The sequence below is a fragment of the Curcuma longa genome, chromosome 11 (genome assembly GCF_044706935.1).
Source record: "Curcuma longa cultivar G26 ecotype Majalengka, Jawa Barat chromosome 11, ITB_CL_G26_1.1, whole genome shotgun sequence".
In the NCBI taxonomy this organism is placed as follows: domain Eukaryota; kingdom Viridiplantae; phylum Streptophyta; class Magnoliopsida; order Zingiberales; family Zingiberaceae; genus Curcuma; species Curcuma longa.
This window is the reverse complement of record NC_133871.1, coordinates 4146357-4164948: the sequence shown is the minus strand read 5'-3', so window position 1 is coordinate 4164948 and position 18592 is coordinate 4146357. Positions and strand designations below refer to the sequence as shown.

General features: G+C 35.7%; 1 protein-coding gene across 1 annotated transcript; it reads right to left on the bottom strand.

Moving 5' to 3' along the window:
* Positions 1-5283: 5283 nt before the first annotated feature.
* LOC141841602 (uncharacterized) lies at positions 5284-17819 on the bottom strand. The gene is made up of 13 exons (XM_074729782.1): positions 17339-17819; positions 16979-17120; positions 14625-14838; positions 14429-14529; positions 13488-13609; positions 13316-13407; positions 12753-12858; positions 11505-11659; positions 10876-11003; positions 7582-7712; positions 6493-6590; positions 5594-6412; positions 5284-5308 (listed from the first exon to the last, which is right to left on the bottom strand). Exons 1-13 carry the CDS (start codon positions 17645-17647, stop codon positions 5284-5286), a joined length of 2442 nt encoding a protein of 813 aa, XP_074585883.1. The 5' UTR covers positions 17648-17819.
* Between the last annotated feature and the right edge of the window lie 773 nt (positions 17820-18592).

Genomic DNA, 18592 nt, shown 5'->3' with positions numbered 1-18592 from the left:
ATTGATATTTAGTGATGAAAAATACAGTATTTTTTTTTTGTCATTTTCCTTTTTCTCTTCTAATCTCTAATCTATTCACGTTAGATCAATTTTATCTATGGCAGTGATGAGAGCTTCGAGCTATGAAAAACGTGGAAATATCAAAAACAAAAAATTGCCCTTTATTAATTGACAGCAACATGGGTTTGACATCACTCTCTACAGTCTGTAATTCACAGAGCCATACTATTAACAAGTTGAGGAACAAGAACTCATGGTTTGGGATTCCCATGTAATAATCTAAATTGACCTGTATTAGGAAGAAACATCATTTTAATAGGCCTATTTCCAATTTGACTTGGAATTTCTTTAAAAAAATGATTTTGGGTTGAATTCGATTTGAGCCAATGGCAACCTAATAAAGGTTTAAACAAGTCATGAAATGCCGAACTTAATTGTGTTTGAGCATGTTTCCTGGGTCGAGTTTACACTAATGATGTTATTATCTTTGTAATTTAATTAAAATATTAATTTAATACATGAAAATTATATTACTCTTTATTTTAAAATATTATATATAATTTAAGACTGTAAAAAATTATAAATAATATTTTTATGCATTTGAATAAAAATAAAAAAAATAAAAAATATATTATCAAAATTCCAACAAACAGATTAATAAATTTATTTATAAATTGTTTGAACTTGTTTCATTTATATTTCTTTTATTGTTGAATGAATATAAATAAATTTTTATTTATTACCTAGAAAACACTTCCAAATTTTCATTTTTATAATAATTTGATATCAATATATGTTTTAAATTTTTACCTTAAAATACCCTTAAAGTTTTGAAAAATATCCAAAAAAAAAACCTAAATATCTTTTTTAATATTTATTTTAAAATTATTATTTTTATATAATTTTATCATTAAAATTCCTTCTTGTCTAACCCGAGTCTTAATCAATCATGACTTAAGCCAACTTATCCCATGCCCATGCTAGGTTGAGGCTAGGACCTCAAACCATCAAAATCACGGAATTTTTGCTCGAGTATCAAACTAACATCTTCACTTGCAAACCAATCCTAGCCAAATCGTCAATGCAAGTAAACCTATTAACTATCTATTTCTTAGGAAAAGTGTTTAAAAACTAAAACTTTCAGCAGGCTGACTTCCGTTTGAAGGGACAGATCTGAAGTATTTCAGCAGCCAAAAAGTGTTACTTTGTTCTGTAAAAGCTCTGTAACAACCACCCACGGACAGATCTGACGATTAACGTGGAGGAACTCCTAGCAAAGTAATAGATTTTGAGGATTACGGATTCTGCAGGCAAACAAGTACAATAAAAAGAGGTGAATATTTCCTCTATGGTCGTTTATACAAGTTAACTGACATAAGATGTTTCCTAGTAACAAGTTAACCTCGTGGCTGAACTATACCTTAGTACAAGTTAACTGGCATAAGATTTCATTCTAACAGGATAATCAAAAGTATTGCATTTGGGGAAAAGAAATGGTATTGAAGAATAAGTAAGAATATACACCATAATATACACAGAAGGATGCATACCTTCTTTTGCTTTCTGAAATTTTCTCCTTTTACATTGGAAAAGAGGAAGATGTCAGTGAGTAAGTTGCTTTGTTCAGTAAAAAAATTGAGGTCCTGCTCTCAGTTATGGCTTTATAATACGTGTTGAATCACAACAGAAAGAAAGAGCATCTCCGGAACAAGCTGTAACACCCGGATTAATTTCCTCTATTTTTAGGATTTTTGTTAGAATAAAGGTCCTTTAGTTAATTGATAGCCGGGGGGTTGGTAAAATAAAATAGGTAAAAAGATTCGTCTTTGCAAGACGAATCCAACAAAATTTGTTTGGGTCAATTTGAAAGTCGTTTGATGGCCGAACCAAGCGAACCAAAATTTAATCTGGTTCGATTTGAGAAATTAGACCCGGTTTAATCGGGATTTCTTAAACCCGAAATAAGGAGTACTGTGCACTCCTCTTTATAAAATAATTTCTTTCGCCCGCCTCTCCTCTCCGCGCGCCGCGCCCAAGCAAACCAAGTCCGCCGCCCGCCGCCCGATTCTGCCGGCGAGGAACTCGGAACGGATCGAGGAGAGGGCTTTAAAGGAGAAGGAGACCCTGGCCGAAAACCTAAGCCACCCCAGCTCAACCCTCCGCTGCGCTCCGCTGCTCTGCCGCAGGTCGACGCCGCCAACGCCGCGTGAGAAGGCGCCTGACAGCCTAACCCCACCGCGGCGCTTCGCCGGAAAAGAAGGAAGCCACAGACCAGCGTCGCAACCCGTGCCGTCTCCTCTGTTTCTGCACCCCGACGAAGCTCAACGCTGCCATGAGCCGACCGCCGCCGCCGCTCACCTGCGACTGCCGACGCCAGCGCCGACGACCGCCGATCGACGCTCGGCTGTAACCGGACGGACCAACGCCGCCGCTCACCTGCGACCGACGACGCCAGCACGCCGAACGCCCCCTGCCCTGTTTGCGTGGAGGAGACGAGCCGATTAATTGATTAACTAAGGTTAATTAATTAAGGTAAGATGATTAAAGGGTTTAATTAAGTTAATTAATTAAGATCATTAGTTGATTAAGGTTAGTAATTAAGTTAAGTTAGTTAATTAATCAAGGTAAATGATTGATTGAGGATTTAATTGATTAATAGTTAATCGGTTATGAAAGAGTTATTTAATTAAGAAGTTTATTAATTAGTTAATTAATCTACTATAAGGTTAATTAATCTAGTAGATTAATTAATTTAGATTAGTTGCTTAATTAAGTTTTGGTTGATTAAACTAATAGGATCTGAGCAGTTAATTATTAATGACTAGAATTAATCAAGTCTAATAATTAGAAATTAGTTAACATCACGGGTAATTAATAGTTCGATCAGTAATTAATTAGCAGTTAATTGTTTTAATAAAGTTATCTTTATTAAGTTAGATAATTGATTAGTCAGTTGATTAATTAAGTTAATCAATTTACTACTAATAAGTTAATCAGTTTAATTAGATAAATGATTGGTTAGACTGGGATAGGATTAACTCTTAACCAGGTTGAGTGATTTGATTAATACTTTTGGTTAAGTGATAGTAATGGTTTTGCTAGATTGTGCGAAGAAGGCGCTGGAGCACCTCGGAGAAGGTCTCCGATTTCACAAATATTAGCAGTAAAACTTAGTAAGCGGACAAGGTAAGTACCTCTCACCTGCAGTATAAGTAGTTCCGTTTGTACGCATAAAATTCATAGTTTTATATATTCGCAAATTTATGTATGTATGTGGAGATTAGTTTCTCTTACAGAATGTGGTTGAAAATAATTTACCTTGCCTCAGTAATGATGGACTCGAGTTCGTCCATGGGTGGGCTCCGAGATCGCCCCTAGGCCCGAGATCGCCTAGTATATGCAAGGTTAAAGAAAAAGAACTAGTAAGAAAGTATTTTACTTTTGTTTATGGCATGTGCTTGGACCCGAGTTCGTCCATGGGTGGGCTCCGAGATCGCCCCTAGGCCCGAGATCGCCTAGTAGTACCCTAATGGGTTCGGGATTAGCTACCTCGGATCTATTTAGGGATGCGCGCATAAGTAGCACAATGCCGGGCCCACAGAAGGATGATTACTATTTTCACTTACTATATGTATAAGTTTTCAAAAGTTCATTACTAACTTGAAGTGAAAGTAGTTTTTAAGATCATGTTTAGTTCAGTTATGATTGTAGTCCATGTGCTTGTTATGATGCGTATGCCATGATATTAATCTAGCTTATATGTTCAGTAGCAATAAATTATAAGCATGAAAATATTTCCTTTCATACTTTTCAAAAGCATGATTTTAAGATATGCATCGTTTTGTGAGTAGGATGGTACTTACTAAGCTTTATGCTTATAGTTTTATCTTCCTTGTACTGCAGATAAGGGCAAAGAAAAGTGTTAAGCAACGGGAGGTAGCAGGAGCAGTGTTCGATGTGTGTGGCGGCGGAACCGCGGATTAGAATAGATAAATAAATAACCATGCTTAGTATTGATTATGTCTTTTATAGCAATCGCTTCCGCATCATAAGAATTGAACAGTTGTTTTAGTTCATTAAGAATAATAACTTCCGTCATTTTAAGGATGTTTCTTTTTAAAATTTATCTATGAAAATTTCTATTTAGGATTTAATAATGCTAAAATAAGTAGCATCCCCTGTATGTAGGAAGGGGGGATGTTACAAATGGTATTTAGCGTCCATAAATTTAATTTATAAACCTTAATTTACCACGCTCCGTTAATAAGCATATTTTAAACATATTAGGTACTATAACTTTTACATACCATTTAGAATTAGCTTTATCAACAAATTATTTCAAACTGAATCAATTGATGAACATCAATTCTTATTAGTTATTCAAATTTACTTTACTACTTCACTATCTGAATACTAATTGATAAATAAAAAAATTAATTAATCAATTAAATGCACTTGTAGAACCACGCTCATCCTTGTTTCTTTCTTATTTTAGTTAAAACAATTTTAAAAAATTAGCCAAAAGATCTCCCAATCAATAATGATTGAATCCACTTTCCCAGAAGGAGATTATTGTTGATCAATAGAGATCCACCTAAAAAATGAGGAATCTAACCTGACAGTGGTCTGTCCACTTGGCATATTGGTTAGCTATGTAATGCAATGGTGTACGTATAACTTCTGATATATTGGTGACACTATCCCATCAGTTATGATATCATAAATTTAGGCTGTACTTCCTTGAAGGGATATTTTTCTGATGCATTTCTTTGGAGAAGACACGGAAAGATTTCCTATAGTACCCTGATATTCTCTCTGAGGAGATCAAACAATGATCATAGAGGTGGCAAGAGGGCTCAGAGTTTGGGGAAAAGGCCAGGATGGTAACGAGGGAAAGTGAGGTGATTGTGATGATAATTTCTACCTCATTTGTAGAGATGAATTTGAGGAAAAGGAAAAGAAATATTTTCTTAGTCTTTCTTTCCCTACCAAACTGTCTCAGAGGAGATAACCTTTGTTTTTCTCTCATTATTTCCTTTCTCCTCTTGTTTCTTAATCTTAGAAGAACACAGCCATAGGGCAGGGCTAAGAGAAATCAATTTTGCAATATATATGTTCATCAACTGAATAAACATATTGGATTTAAGGAATTCAGGTTTTGCAACCTAGATATTATAATCTTCACCTCATGCGCCCACAAGTTCATTGAAAATTCCAATGCTTGGCGTCGAATGTGGAGATGGTTTTAGCCATGTCTCACATACGTATTACTGAAATTCATTTTCATTGATTCACCTTTACCGGGCATCTACATCATTGACAGCATCAACAAGCGATGTTATCCCAAATTCTAGGGGTCAGTTAAATGGATCTCATCATTCTCCCTATACAACTCTATTATGTAACATTATATCACTAGAAATATCTGAATATTCTTGATCTCTACTTCAACTCTAATTGAGAATTTGGAAATATAGGGCAAACCAATGCCTGGATCTATTTATGAGAAGAATTGAGTACCAATACAAAAGCTCATAGTAAAATTAAATTACTAAGTGAACTGCATGGCAAAAAAATAAATATTTCATAGTACCTCCACGGTAGATGATCCAGGAACATATAGGGTGAGACAACAATATCCTTGAAACTTTCCCTGTTTGCAAGAAAAGCCTTGTAGTCATACTCAGCATCAGTAGTTATCCAGCTTTTCCACATGGGTGAAATGTTTTTCCGAATTCGGATTATATGAATAACGAGACCTGGTATATAGACCTCAGCATATTTTTCCTCCATGTTCTGGACACAAGATACTTGGTCATTCGTGAATGAAGATGATTGATCACCACAGTGAAACAAATTTTCAGGACTCTCAAATGGAACTGCTCCACTCAAATGAGAGTGATTGCCCTCCCGAGGGCATTCAGAAGATGATTCATCAAAGATATAAGTTCCATCATGATATAGCTGTTGATCAGTTTGTCTGTTCCCTGTAGCAATAAGCTCTACTTCTTCAGTAGGTGCGCCATTTATCTCTGATGTTCTTGGAGATGAAGTTTTGTTATCATTTATAAAATGGGATCTAGGACCGTGATTAGGCATAGGCATATCCACCACACAAGAAACCGCTTGACTGCAAAGAAAAGCACTGCCTTTGATAGTATACTTCAAGTGATTCTTTTTAGGCTTACTATCAATTACTGCAACAGTGCCTTCCCCAAGAACTGGAGCAGGAGCAATACACTCTTTCTCATGGCCATGCAACCTCTTCAAAGGAAGAATTCTGCTGACAATCTTTGGAACCATCGGTGAATTGGTTGAAGAATCAGTTGAAATAGCACCAATGGCAGCGGCACGAAGTCTGAGGATGGAATTGACAGAAAGCCGTGCAGAGAATTCATCATTGTATACTATGCTGTATAGAATTATCAACATTAAATTCAGAAACTTAAAGAAAACAAAAATTGATTCAACAGTTGTTTATATAATGCATACCAAGTAACAAATTTTGAACATGCCTCGGCTACAGCTAAATCAACACAAGGAAGTGGTCCATATGAATACACATGCAAGTTTGGATATCGAGCAAATAACTGCACAGACAATAAGCACGTGAAACTTAGTACTGTGGATGGAAATGGTGAACAAATTAAAAGCAAAGCCAAAGTTCTCAATAGGAAAGAGCCAAGGCACTCTATAATTATGCTAGTTGAACTTTCAATTGTGATCCAAATATATTGATAGACATGTATGGATTAAACAACTGTTGGTGCCAACTATAGATACGTTTGGAGTTGGTTACATGAATCATCCTCCATTGAGCTCTTAAAATAGTCAACATGGGAACTTATTAATCTACTGAGTACTCTTTGAATTAAGTCTAAACATGAATCAGATCAGGTCTACCTCAGAAACATAGAACATGTCTTTGCCCTGGCATGGATCCAACGAGATTTGACAAATCAAGATGCCCTTTGTTTTAGGAATATCTACTCTGACAATCAGTTAGCATATCATCTCTTTATGGTCTAATGAACCATAGGACAAGGTTCATTTGGACTAGATTCTTTCAGTTTAACCACCACTATTGTCTTTTCAATCAAATTATTGCCTTTTCAATCAAATTCCCCCAAATTAAGTATTAAATTCTTATTCTTGTAGGTAAATCAGACACTCTACAGTTGAATGAAAGGAGTCAGGCTAGCTGTTGGCATTACCGATATCAGGTTACTTGGTATTGTGAGGTAGGCCACCCTACAAATCCAACATAGGACTGGCGTTGTAAATAGCTCAACCTTTTGGACTTGGAGCAACACTCAGATTCATTATCTCACAAAAGAAAACAAAAATGTGTTTATTTCCTGTCATAGTATAATAACTGCCCAAGCTCAATAAGTTACAAATATGCTTAAAAATTAGTTACTACCTGCATAAGTACTTTAAATCATATAATTGATATAATTATGATAAGCAACAGGAAAAAGATTCCTGGAAATGAAGCATGCAACTACTCAATAACTGATTTATGGAGGTAGATCCATTAAACTAGATCTGCATGCACATGAAAAATAAGAATGCACTTACTCTCAGTCCTAGTACAGCTGCAACAGCACCTCCTAATGAATGCCCTACAATACGAATTTTGTATCCATAGCATTCACATCCTGCTCCCACCAATGAAGCAAGGAATCCAGATTGCTTGGATGGCAAGTCATCTAGTGACACAAGGAACTTAAATCAGACAATTGTGTAATGCCTAGACTCAAAATTCATGAGACTAAGTATGCAAAGGCCAACTCAAGTAAGATAAAGCAAATAAACACTTTCCTTGTTTATATTCCCTTAATTTACAGTTTGTGCTGCCATCAGTCGAGCAATCCAAAGTCATTTTAAGCATCAACTAATTGAAGCAAATAAACAGAAATTTTCTGCACATAGCACGACATGTATGGCTACTTCCTTTGGTATATGTTACAATGCAGTCTATGAATATAGTTAATTAACCTCCTGACTGCACAAGTTTAACTGTCAGTCCTGACCATAATGCCAGCAATGACACCAATCAAAACCATATGACTTCCTCCTTCAGTGGTGTTGCTACTCTACACTCCCCTGAAGCTGCATGTTGCCAGAATCACACTTCATCCAGACTCGTGTCATACAGTTATTGTGCAGTGTGTCATGCACTCCAGAAACAAGGCTTGCAACATCCAGGCAAAGCCTTCTTAAAACTGACCATCTGTGAGTGACCTTCTTTGCTGCTGCCTCAGCTGTAACAGAAACTTCTTTTGCACTACTACCATTGTTGTCATGCCTTTGCAGACCACAGCCACCACTACAAATTTTCCAGTTGCTCCATCTTACCACACAACTGCCAAATCCTACATCCCAGTCCAGATTGCAAAGTTCCTCATTTGCTCCTCATATTCCTCCACACATGACACTCACGTCAGAGAATTATAGGACTCACATCTCCAACAGACACCAGTTTCTTCCTAATTACCACCATGACCCCTCATCTCCTTAGGTGGCACAAATATGAAATGCCGACCACTACACACAAGTTCTAGGCAGCAAATTTAATGCCCTTTAACATTTTTAATGAAACCAGGCATCAAGGAAAATTTTTAAAAGAGAACAATGGCATTGGAAAGAAAATCCATTTCAAAAGAAGGTGCAGCAAATTTCATAACAAGGCCTTACGCTACCATTTGATCCAAAAAAGAAGGAATTTCATAAAAAGGGAAGCATAAAAAGGATTTTGAAATTGTAAGTCAATTTTGCAAAATTTTCTCTCGCCTTAACCTCGTGTCTCAAGTTAATGTACTAGCATGTTCATATTTTCAACACCAATTTCTTCTTCATCTTTCATTTATTTTTTCCAAGAATTTAGGAGTTTAGCAATTCTCTTTCTCTTCAAATATTTCTATCCTCTCAGAGTCGATGATAGACTTTTACTTTGCCTTACCAGTATATTCTTCTTTCTCATAGTAAAAAGGATTGAAGTTTTTTTTTTCTTCTTGGCAACTCTCCTCTTTTAAGTAGATGTTCAAATTCTGATCTCCCTTTTGTCTACAACAATAATTTACCCTCGTTACTGATCACAAACTTGAAAGATAGATAAATTATTCACATTCTTTCAATGCCTTCTCTCTCTTCTTTTGAGTTCATGTCAACATGTATTCTTTTCACATTTTCTCTCCTGTTGGAGTAAATATTGAATTTTTGCTCATTCTCTCTCCCTGATATTTTGACCATTTCACTTTCTATTGAGAATAGAGATGTTAGCCTATATCTCATTTATAATCCATTGTTTTTTCTTTTTCTTCACAAAACTTCAGAAGCTGGCAACAGTTTAAGTGAGTAAAGTAAGAAGATTAGTGTACTCTTTTGAACATAGCTATCTTCAACATGAACCCAATAAAACTCTTGACCATGGCACATGCACTACAAGTCCTCCAAATTATGCTTGAACAATATTTATTTGTTATCTATTTGTGTGTGTAACAAGCTGTACATTAATAGGTTTCTAAGCTCCAGCCTAAGGGGAAGTGTTGAGAGTTAATAGTTTTGTCCCTATTGGTAATGTTGTCTTTTTAGTGAATAATAATCTCTATTATTTTTTAAAACTATTTCCATGCATAATTTGTTATTGTTTTCCATTAATGTTTTTCATAATGGAATACGTCATTTTTTTAACTTGGAGATCAATCTTACACAATTTTAGGCAATCTGCATCTCATGTGCCAAGGCCTAATTTTAGTCCAATGCCCTATGCTTCTCCATGCCCAGAACAATTCTGAACTTGCACCATACCAATCAAACACTCAATATTTATTGGCACACAATGGCTCCAGCAGATTAATTATTGGGAAAAGAACAATGATGCAGCAGTTATATGAATCTAAATTCCAAATTGAGTAAAATATAAATTAAATAAAACAATACCATATACTAGCTTGTATCTTCAAGTTGAGTATCAAGCATACTTTTAATTCTGTCTTACAGTTCTAACATATATATCATACTTCTGCTCTGCTTTGATTTGAAATGGAATACACTTCTATTTTCCTTTTGCATAGATGGTAAGCTATGCCCTTGCTTTACAATTTTACAAATTACTTAAATAGACCAATTGCATACCATTGTTAGACTTACTATTATAGAAATTGGACTTTGATTAATTTGGTTCAGAGTTCACACTTCGCTGGTTGTAGATCTGATGATGTCTCACATCTTGATCTTCTCTCTATTGTGTAGTTTGTCTTTAGAACATAAAACCTATCATTTTTTTGCAATATATTTTAATTCAGCATGGAGAAATCAAAGAATGGCTAAATTAATTAATTTGATTGTTGGACCAGCACCTAATAGAGTGGAATTGGTAGGTGGTGATACGTGACACGAAATCAAGAATAGCCACCTATAATACTTGATATAGGAGCTATTTGATCTTGGTGCTGGCAGTATGAACCATCCAAAATTGGACTGTCCACCAACAGATCACCCATCGGATCAATGCACCTAAAGTAGATAATTAACATCATGTAAACTTACAATATATCATGCTAAACTAAGATAAGCAATGAAGAGGAATTATTTAATTCCTACATCCCCAAAAAAGCCAAAATTTTTATGAGCAGAACAAAGTCAGAGGCTGAGAAAGTCAACCATTTCAGCTTCTGGTAATAAACAATACAAAAAAAGGACGCAGGGGAAAATAAGACAAAAAGGTGATCACATAACATTTAAATTAATTCTAATTGTAAACAAGAAGTAGAAGTTATATTGTGTGGAAGAAAGACAGTTAACCACAGATTTAGGAAAATAAATTTGCTTAGCATAGAAGCATGCCAACAAGTTACTATATTGTATCACCTTTTTCATGAGGTTGCCCATCAATGTGCATGAAAAGCTCTCGTGCACACTCAACTATCCCTGAATGACCATAATGTGGGAATGATGAGAGAACACTTTCCTTGATATTTTCAGGAAGTTGGTCACTACTGAAAATGAAAAGAATGTCTCATTCAGTAGCCTAGAAATTATGACTCAAAAATTTATTGCCAATTCAGAGCTGAAATACAAATCCATGCTAAACAAAGAAGAAAAAAATCATATTAAATAGCATGTAAAGTAATTGAGGTCATTAGATCCAACATACAGACATCAATAACCAAAGATACTATCCCATCTATTGGAGTTTATTAACTTAACTCTCTATCAAAGCGTTCACAATGACTAACTGGAGTCACTAAAATAACACTATGGGGTGAAGATAAGGAAAGAAATAAAGAATGGACAAACTGATTACGTGTAAGGAAGTATAGAAAATGGGGTGGAAGAGAATAAGTGGAAGACAGGAGGAAACGGAGGAGAAGTAATTGACTGTATGTGCCTATGTGTGACAGAGAGTTATTCATAAATAGTAGGAATATATACTCAAAAAAATTTTAACTGAAGTACAGATGGGCATCCAGACAACAAGGAACATAGAGAGAACTTACTTAATTATTCCATCCAAGTCATCTGTTGAAAGTGTGCAGTTTCTACATAAACCATCTGTTAAAAGATCTTCAGGAGTCTCTGTCCCACGTACTGAAATAACTACAGATTTAAGGTCGTGTATAACAATAACAAAATAAGCAGCCTCACATTTTGTCTGCAAATGAAGAGGAAAAAGAATCTGAAGGGGAAAATATAAGATAAAAACATCTATGATTACATAGTAAAAATTGTAAAAGTGGATTAACTCCAGGAATAACTTGCCCAAACACAGAGAAACATGAAGAAATAAACTAAAATCTATGTTAGACTAGTACAGAAAAAAATAGTAACAGATAAGGATGTAATTTGTATTTCTTATATTGAATGATAACTATTTGGAGCATGCTCGATAAATGCTCAATGAAGCATCAATGTGTTAACCATATGTGTGAAAAAAAAAAGCAAAATGTTCACGAATCATTATCCTGGTTGTTGAAAAATTTTATCCAAAGAGGATAGCTCTTCTTGCATAGTTGATGATTGATATACATCAACGCTTCTAGAGCATCTATTGAGCATGATCCTAGAGTTTTTCATCTGATATTAAAAGACAATACCATCTTAAATTTTTTGTAAGGATAGCTCCAGTTGCCTGAAGATTTATTTAAACACACAATATTTTTTTGCAGGTATTGCTTACCATGTCAATTATTTCATAGGATGAACCAGAGGAGTGGGATATTGGCTAGTCGAAAGAAGCAAAAGGAGTGAGAAACACAAATGAGTATGGTCTCAATTCCTTCATATTTTAATCTAGAATTATATCCATTTCACTATTTATATGTGAAACAAGAATTTATACAAGGAAGAGGGTGAGTCACCAGACACTAGATCTTTGGTGTCATCGCGTACGAGATCATACCGAGTTGATATTTGTAATATATTGGTGCAGGCAGGAACTATCATTGATATAACCAATACTTCAACCATGAACAAATCCTGTCTATATTATCATTAACAAATGAGATAAGCTCCATCATCCATGTATTGCCAGATACCATATGCTTCTTTGCAGTTTTGCATGTTTCAACATTGGATTTTGAACTTGCTCAAAAAAATACTAAAAGCTCATTGTACTATGCCCACATGTTAACTGGCATAAACAATAGTCAAACAAATGGAGTGAACTACAGGCTTGGTTCTTGAATTTCAACCTAATCAACTCATAATTATACTAATATACTAAAAGTAGCATATAGAAATCTTACCTGATTAACACGCCCACACCGAAGAGCTTCTGGTGGCATGCTAACATACTTTAGAAAGGCTGCTGCATGACCTCGCCACCAGTTATCACCTTCAAGCTTAGGTCGCCTAGAACATAGGCAAATAAAATTATTGAATGAAGATAAGCTTTGAATGAGAAGAAAATAGCATGTCTTACTAGTTAGAAGGAAACAGGGATGGTTCAAATGTTTGATTAAGAAAGGGGAAAATCTTTGATCAAAGTTCTACATATCTAATCATCTATTTGGAGTTTTAGAGGGATCTTATAGCAAACTCTTCTCTAGAAAGGTCTATAAATAAACACATACTGTAGAATGATGTATACTGATCCTCTACACTTTATGTCATATTCCACTTTGTCTCTTACTGCAGAAAGATACCAATGTCTAAGAAAGCATATAGTTTAAGTGCATTTTCACAAGAGCTAGTATCATATATTAGAATTCAGTTTATTTCTAGTTGTCTACTATATAGCTCCTTGGATTTGTTAATTGTTTTGGTCAATATCATGCATAGCTAGAATGATAAAAGGTGAAACAAAAACCTAGTACGGGCCCATGGGCATAAAACTCCTTGTCTGTACAGCCAGGCACATGGAAAGAGGATAGGATTTCTTCCAAAATCAAGAAGTGGTCCCTGCAAAAGGATTGTGTCAAATACAAAGGTAGCTTAACTGCTTAAGCAATAAGAACATGTGCAGTTTTTGGCAACGTAACTGTATATGAAGCTTCAGCAAACTGATGGAGAGCAGCAGCCTCATGAAGATGAACAGCAGGTGCCTCAACAAAGTTGGCGGGTGGCAAAGAAGCCGGTTTATGCTTCTGCAGTAATGCAAGTCCTGTGAAAATAGTTTGACAATACAAATATTAAAATGGTTCTGTATCAGACTGCATTTTACAGTTTCACAAGCATGTAGCATAATATGTATACTATCTGAACCTAGAAAAACAGAGGGGGCACAACTATGTGGCAATTGAAGTCTGAAGAGGACAAGCATAAAGGGCTACATATGAAACATAATAGGCACGTCGATCTGTAATTTCAACAGCAGGAATTGAGTCGTTTACTTTTAATCACAAAATCAAGGGTGAGAGAGGTTTATAACCTGCAATAGCTTAGATAAAATGTAATATATATGCAATGTATGTGTAACGGAGAAAAGTTCTTTGTAGATGACTAATAACTTACAAGAGGAACAGCAAAAAGTACCAGCAGAAAAGCCTGTAGAAGCTTCAGCATACTCACTATCATTGATTGTTCCATCTACAAAATCATTTTACCAAATAATGTGACAAACATGTCCTGTACTTAAAAACCTTCTGCATCATATCAGTGGTGGACCCAAGACTTAGGTGATTGTGGGATCGAAACAGTTACTATAAATAATGATGATATAAACTAATTTCATACACGATGACTTCTTCAAATCATTTAGCACACTAGATTCATCAATATAGTCCAATGAAAGGGCTTTTCGGGGGGAATCTATCCAAGACATTACAGATTGTTTAGAGTGGAAGTCAAAAGCAAATACTAGCACAAAAGCAAATAGCAAGATTTTAATTAATACACAGTGTCCAAGTAAATCTTTGAGCTCAAACTTTCAGGTAAGTAACTGAATTAACACAATTAAAAGTATAAACACTTCCTAACAAACCTGCTAACAACTCCAAATGCCCGGTTCCTGATGCCCGGTATGCTACCAGATCACCTAATAATCTTGCAACAGAATAAACTTCATCTTCTTCTAAGACACTCCTAAGGAGATAATAAATAGAGTCAGAATTTCTAGCAGATGAATTATCATATTAGTCACCAAATGCAAAATTAAATAAATTAAAAAAATAGCATACAGGTATTTTGCACGCCCTAGGCAACATAATACTTCTCGAATACCATGGTCAAAAATTTCACGGTAATGAGCTTTCCATGCAGCATCATGGGTTGCATAAAAGGATCTCCATTTTAATACATCAGAACCAGTGGAACACTGAATGATAACCACCAGCCAAACAAGAATAAGAAAAGAAATCAACAATATTTTCTTCCATGCTGTATCTTTGAGTCCTGTCCATAACAGCATTCAAAGAATAAGGCACAACAGAAACTAAGGGATTTTGCACAACAATTCACTAAGTACAATACCAAAAAAAATAGAAAGAAAATGAAACAGATAAAAAACCATTCTTACCATTGTGTAAACATGCAAGACTACGAGGTGTACAAAGCAATCAAAAAGGTAAATTCTTCCAAAAGGTTCTGATCTATCAATAATTTGCACGGTCAATAAGAGAAACTTGCCCAGGTTTAAGTCATTAGCTTTTCTTAAACACAAATTATGTACCAAGGGTAGAATCCGATATTATACATACCAAATATTAAGATAGATCCAAAACAAACTTGAGATATTTTTAATGGAAAATTAGATACTTGTTATAAACTACTTGAGGCTCCTGTAGAAGCTTTTCTAGTTGATCTACAAAGAGAGGATTAATTTTGTGTTTTTATTGGAGAATCAAACCTCATTGATTAAAAAAATGAAAGTATCCAAGTGATGAAACTTTTAAGATCTAATTTTTATATCTTATATTCTTATGTCAAAAGTTTATTTGAATTTTACCTATAAAACTAATGAATATCTTACTTCAGGACTATATGATTTTCATAGCATAAGAAACAAAATTGGTATTTGAGTGGAAAAAATGACTTCACAAAGGATCAAGGTTTCTTTTACAGTTAATATCAGGTAAGGTTATATATTTTTCTTTAAAAAATATATTTACAGATTATGTAATTTGTTTCATACATGCTTTATTTCTTTGATCAAAATTAGATCAAGTTGTGTAACAAAACCCATTAAATTTATGATACATCTTAACTCATATATTTGTGCTTCATTTAACTCCACTTAGGAGATATCTATATCCAAAGTACAACAACCACCAACCTAAAGAAATAAAAGAATTTTTTTAAAAAAAATATGAGGGTGGTGCAAATTAAATCATTCAAGTTCCCTCCATCAAAATCAAGGTGGAGCTGAATCAGGTCTATAAATGAAATCAGAAGTCAAGTCTCAGGGGAAAAAAACAACATCAATCCAAGTTTTAAATTTATGCAAGGACTGAACTGGGAGAAAACAATCCTGCTTAGGTATGGTTGGGTCAAAGAAAATGTTTTCTATTTCTTTTATCTTAGGTTGGGATGGGCCAAATATATCTTGGAATATTTCCAATAATTTTCAGAGCCAACCCCCCTAAGTGGGATAAGATTTGGTTGTTGTTCTTGTTGTATTTCCAATCATTTTCAGCACGTATGCAAATAGATTATTTTTACAAATAAACATCATGCAGCCACCTGATCCCAAGCCTGAATGAAATAGGCTGCTAATTGTTAGGCCTTGACAGGACACCAAAAGTGCCTAAATACCAGAACAGGGATCTTGATTGCATGTGGTGTAAGGGTAAATAATCATACCCAAGCATTGCAAGGACCTTACCATCCAAGTACCTTGATATGCAAAAGGTAAACTAGCAATCCAGGTTGTACATTTAAAAAAGGAAAGGGTTCACATATTGTTGTGAGTAAATAAGGATAATGAAGCTAGTTTATGATTATAGGATTATGTTAGAATCTTGAAATGTAGAATCAAAGAAAACTCTAGAGTTGGTAGATCTATTTTAAGGAAAGGAAGGCCAAAAAGTTGCCCACCAACTGCAGGAGAATAGATGTGTTGAGCGCATCAGCCATGTCAGATTGCCAAATAGGAAAAGATATTTAGCAATTGTCAAGTGGAAGAAAATAGGCAATCCAATTTAGGCCAAGGCACATCAACAGGCTACAAGCCAACATTTGAAGATGCAGAGAGACACATAAACCGTCATACTGAGAGGGGTCTTAGTCACCGCCAATAACAAGGTGGCAAAGGACCAAATGTTTGTCCTTGAGAGGAAGTGGAATAGAAAGGGGGTCTTTTTTCTGTAGCATCTCCAGGCCAGGATAGAGAGGAGACGAAAATGCCTACAAACTGTCCATAAAAGGAAAATATAAGCAAATGAACACTGCATTAAAGAAACAAAGACCAACTTTGGCTCTAGTCTTGTTCGATCTATACTACTACCACATAGCAACAATAGACCATATGAAAAAAGGTTAAACAAGAAATTGAATAATTACATCAAACGACAAATATTCAATGAGGCAATCTTACCATTCAAGCAATTATTATTTCCATTGGTGCCAGTGGAGAAGTCTTTAGCAAAGACACAGAGGAGATAAAGTGCTACTAGAAATTGCAGTGCAGTGACCAGCATGCCGAACCTTGTCCACCATAACCATTTCTTGTATCTCATCTGTCAACAAAGCAATGTAAGTTATTGTCTATCCAGAAGAGACGTCGATTCTATATTATTCTTTAAACGGCCATGATTGTAGCATTAAAAAGATTGGTTGAATTAACCAAGCAGCAACAAGCACTCACAGTGCTACTGGTACGCATACAATATTACTTTTTTCAATTATATTAACTTGTTTTCTTGGTTGGACGCAAGGATGAGAATCTCACGCTTACCCGTCTGTCGTAGCGGATCAAGGAATCGACATCGACGGGACCCTCCAGAGTATTTCTGACGACGGACTCCGCCGTGGCCTGCTGCGCCTTCCCTGCTGCGATCATGTAAGAAATCCGAACGACCGCAACAAGCGAGATGATGACAAGCGCAAGCCGGTCGGCGCCGGAGCAGCCGGGATGGAGCGAACCCACCAGCACGCCGGACGTGAGAATAATCGCCGCGTTGCAGAGCCCAAGGACCACAGAGGAGAAACGGAGAATGCGCAGATTTGATAGGAGCGATCTCCGTTCCACCTCGAGATCCTCCATTTTACATGTGGGGCGGGAGGAGGAAGCCCGGCGACCGGGATCAGAGAACACAAGGTGATCGTTCGCGGATCAAAGGTGGCATCAATAGGAGGGATTCCTTCATGGAATGGGGAAGGAAGAGGAGGAGGAGGAGGAGGAGGAAGGAGAGAAGCGCAGCTGGAAATGGACACGAACACGGTGGCCATGAAACGAGAGGCGGAACACTTTTGGGCGATTCGATTCGATTTGCAGAACGGAGAATATTTTATTTTGCCCCAGATTTTTATTGTTTGTTTGAAATGCACCCTACTTTTCACTTTATTATTTTCATAGCCAGAAATATTTTTTAATATTTTAAAAAATATTAAAATAGCTCTCTATATATAATTTTTTACTGAAAATATTTCTTTATATTGTTGACCTAATCATTTTGAAACAGTTTAGATCAAGGTTGTTTTGATCAAAATGAGCTACTTTAGTATTTTGAGTAAAAAAATTATAGATAGGTTATTTTTATATACTAGATAAACAATCTTCTCCTTGGTTCGCAATCCTGCGAGATCGGGCGATGGGTTGATGATGGGTGAAGAGCTTGAATAGGTTGGAGTGTGGTGATAGGTTAACGATGAGAGAGACATCCACTATTGGATTGGGATTGAGATATCATTCTTAACTATTGATCAATGTCCTACACTCAAAAGAAAAGTTAGAAGGAAGTCTGAAATGAATTTCGACATAACTCCTCTAATGCTCAAGTCAGACCTTCGAAACAGAATAACCAAATAGATGCAATAGAAGGAAAACAATGTATCTCCCCAATGCTTGTATCATTATCTTATATAGAGAGAAGAGGATGGTGAAAAACCATATCACTCCTTCCCAAAGGGTGCACCTCTTTCATATTCATCAAAGGACACATCCCGGCCTCTACGGGCATAGCCGAGTTGCTACTCAGGGTGGTAGATT

What these genes read in the sequence shown, in the direction of transcription:
- LOC141841602 (XM_074729782.1), bottom strand. Translation starts at nt 17,647, where the DNA reads ATGGAGGATCTCGAGGTGGAACGGAGATCGCTCCTATCAAATCTGCGC. An exon ending in GGTGTGGGCGTGTTAATCAG is followed by an intron (nt 11,660 to 12,752) that starts GTAAGATTTCTA and finishes CTTCATTTGCAG; the next exon opens with ACAAAATGTGAGGCTGCTTA. An exon ending in TGTTCAAAATTTGTTACTTG is followed by an intron (nt 6,413 to 6,492) that starts GTATGCATTATA and finishes AATTCTATACAG; the next exon opens with CATAGTATACAATGATGAAT.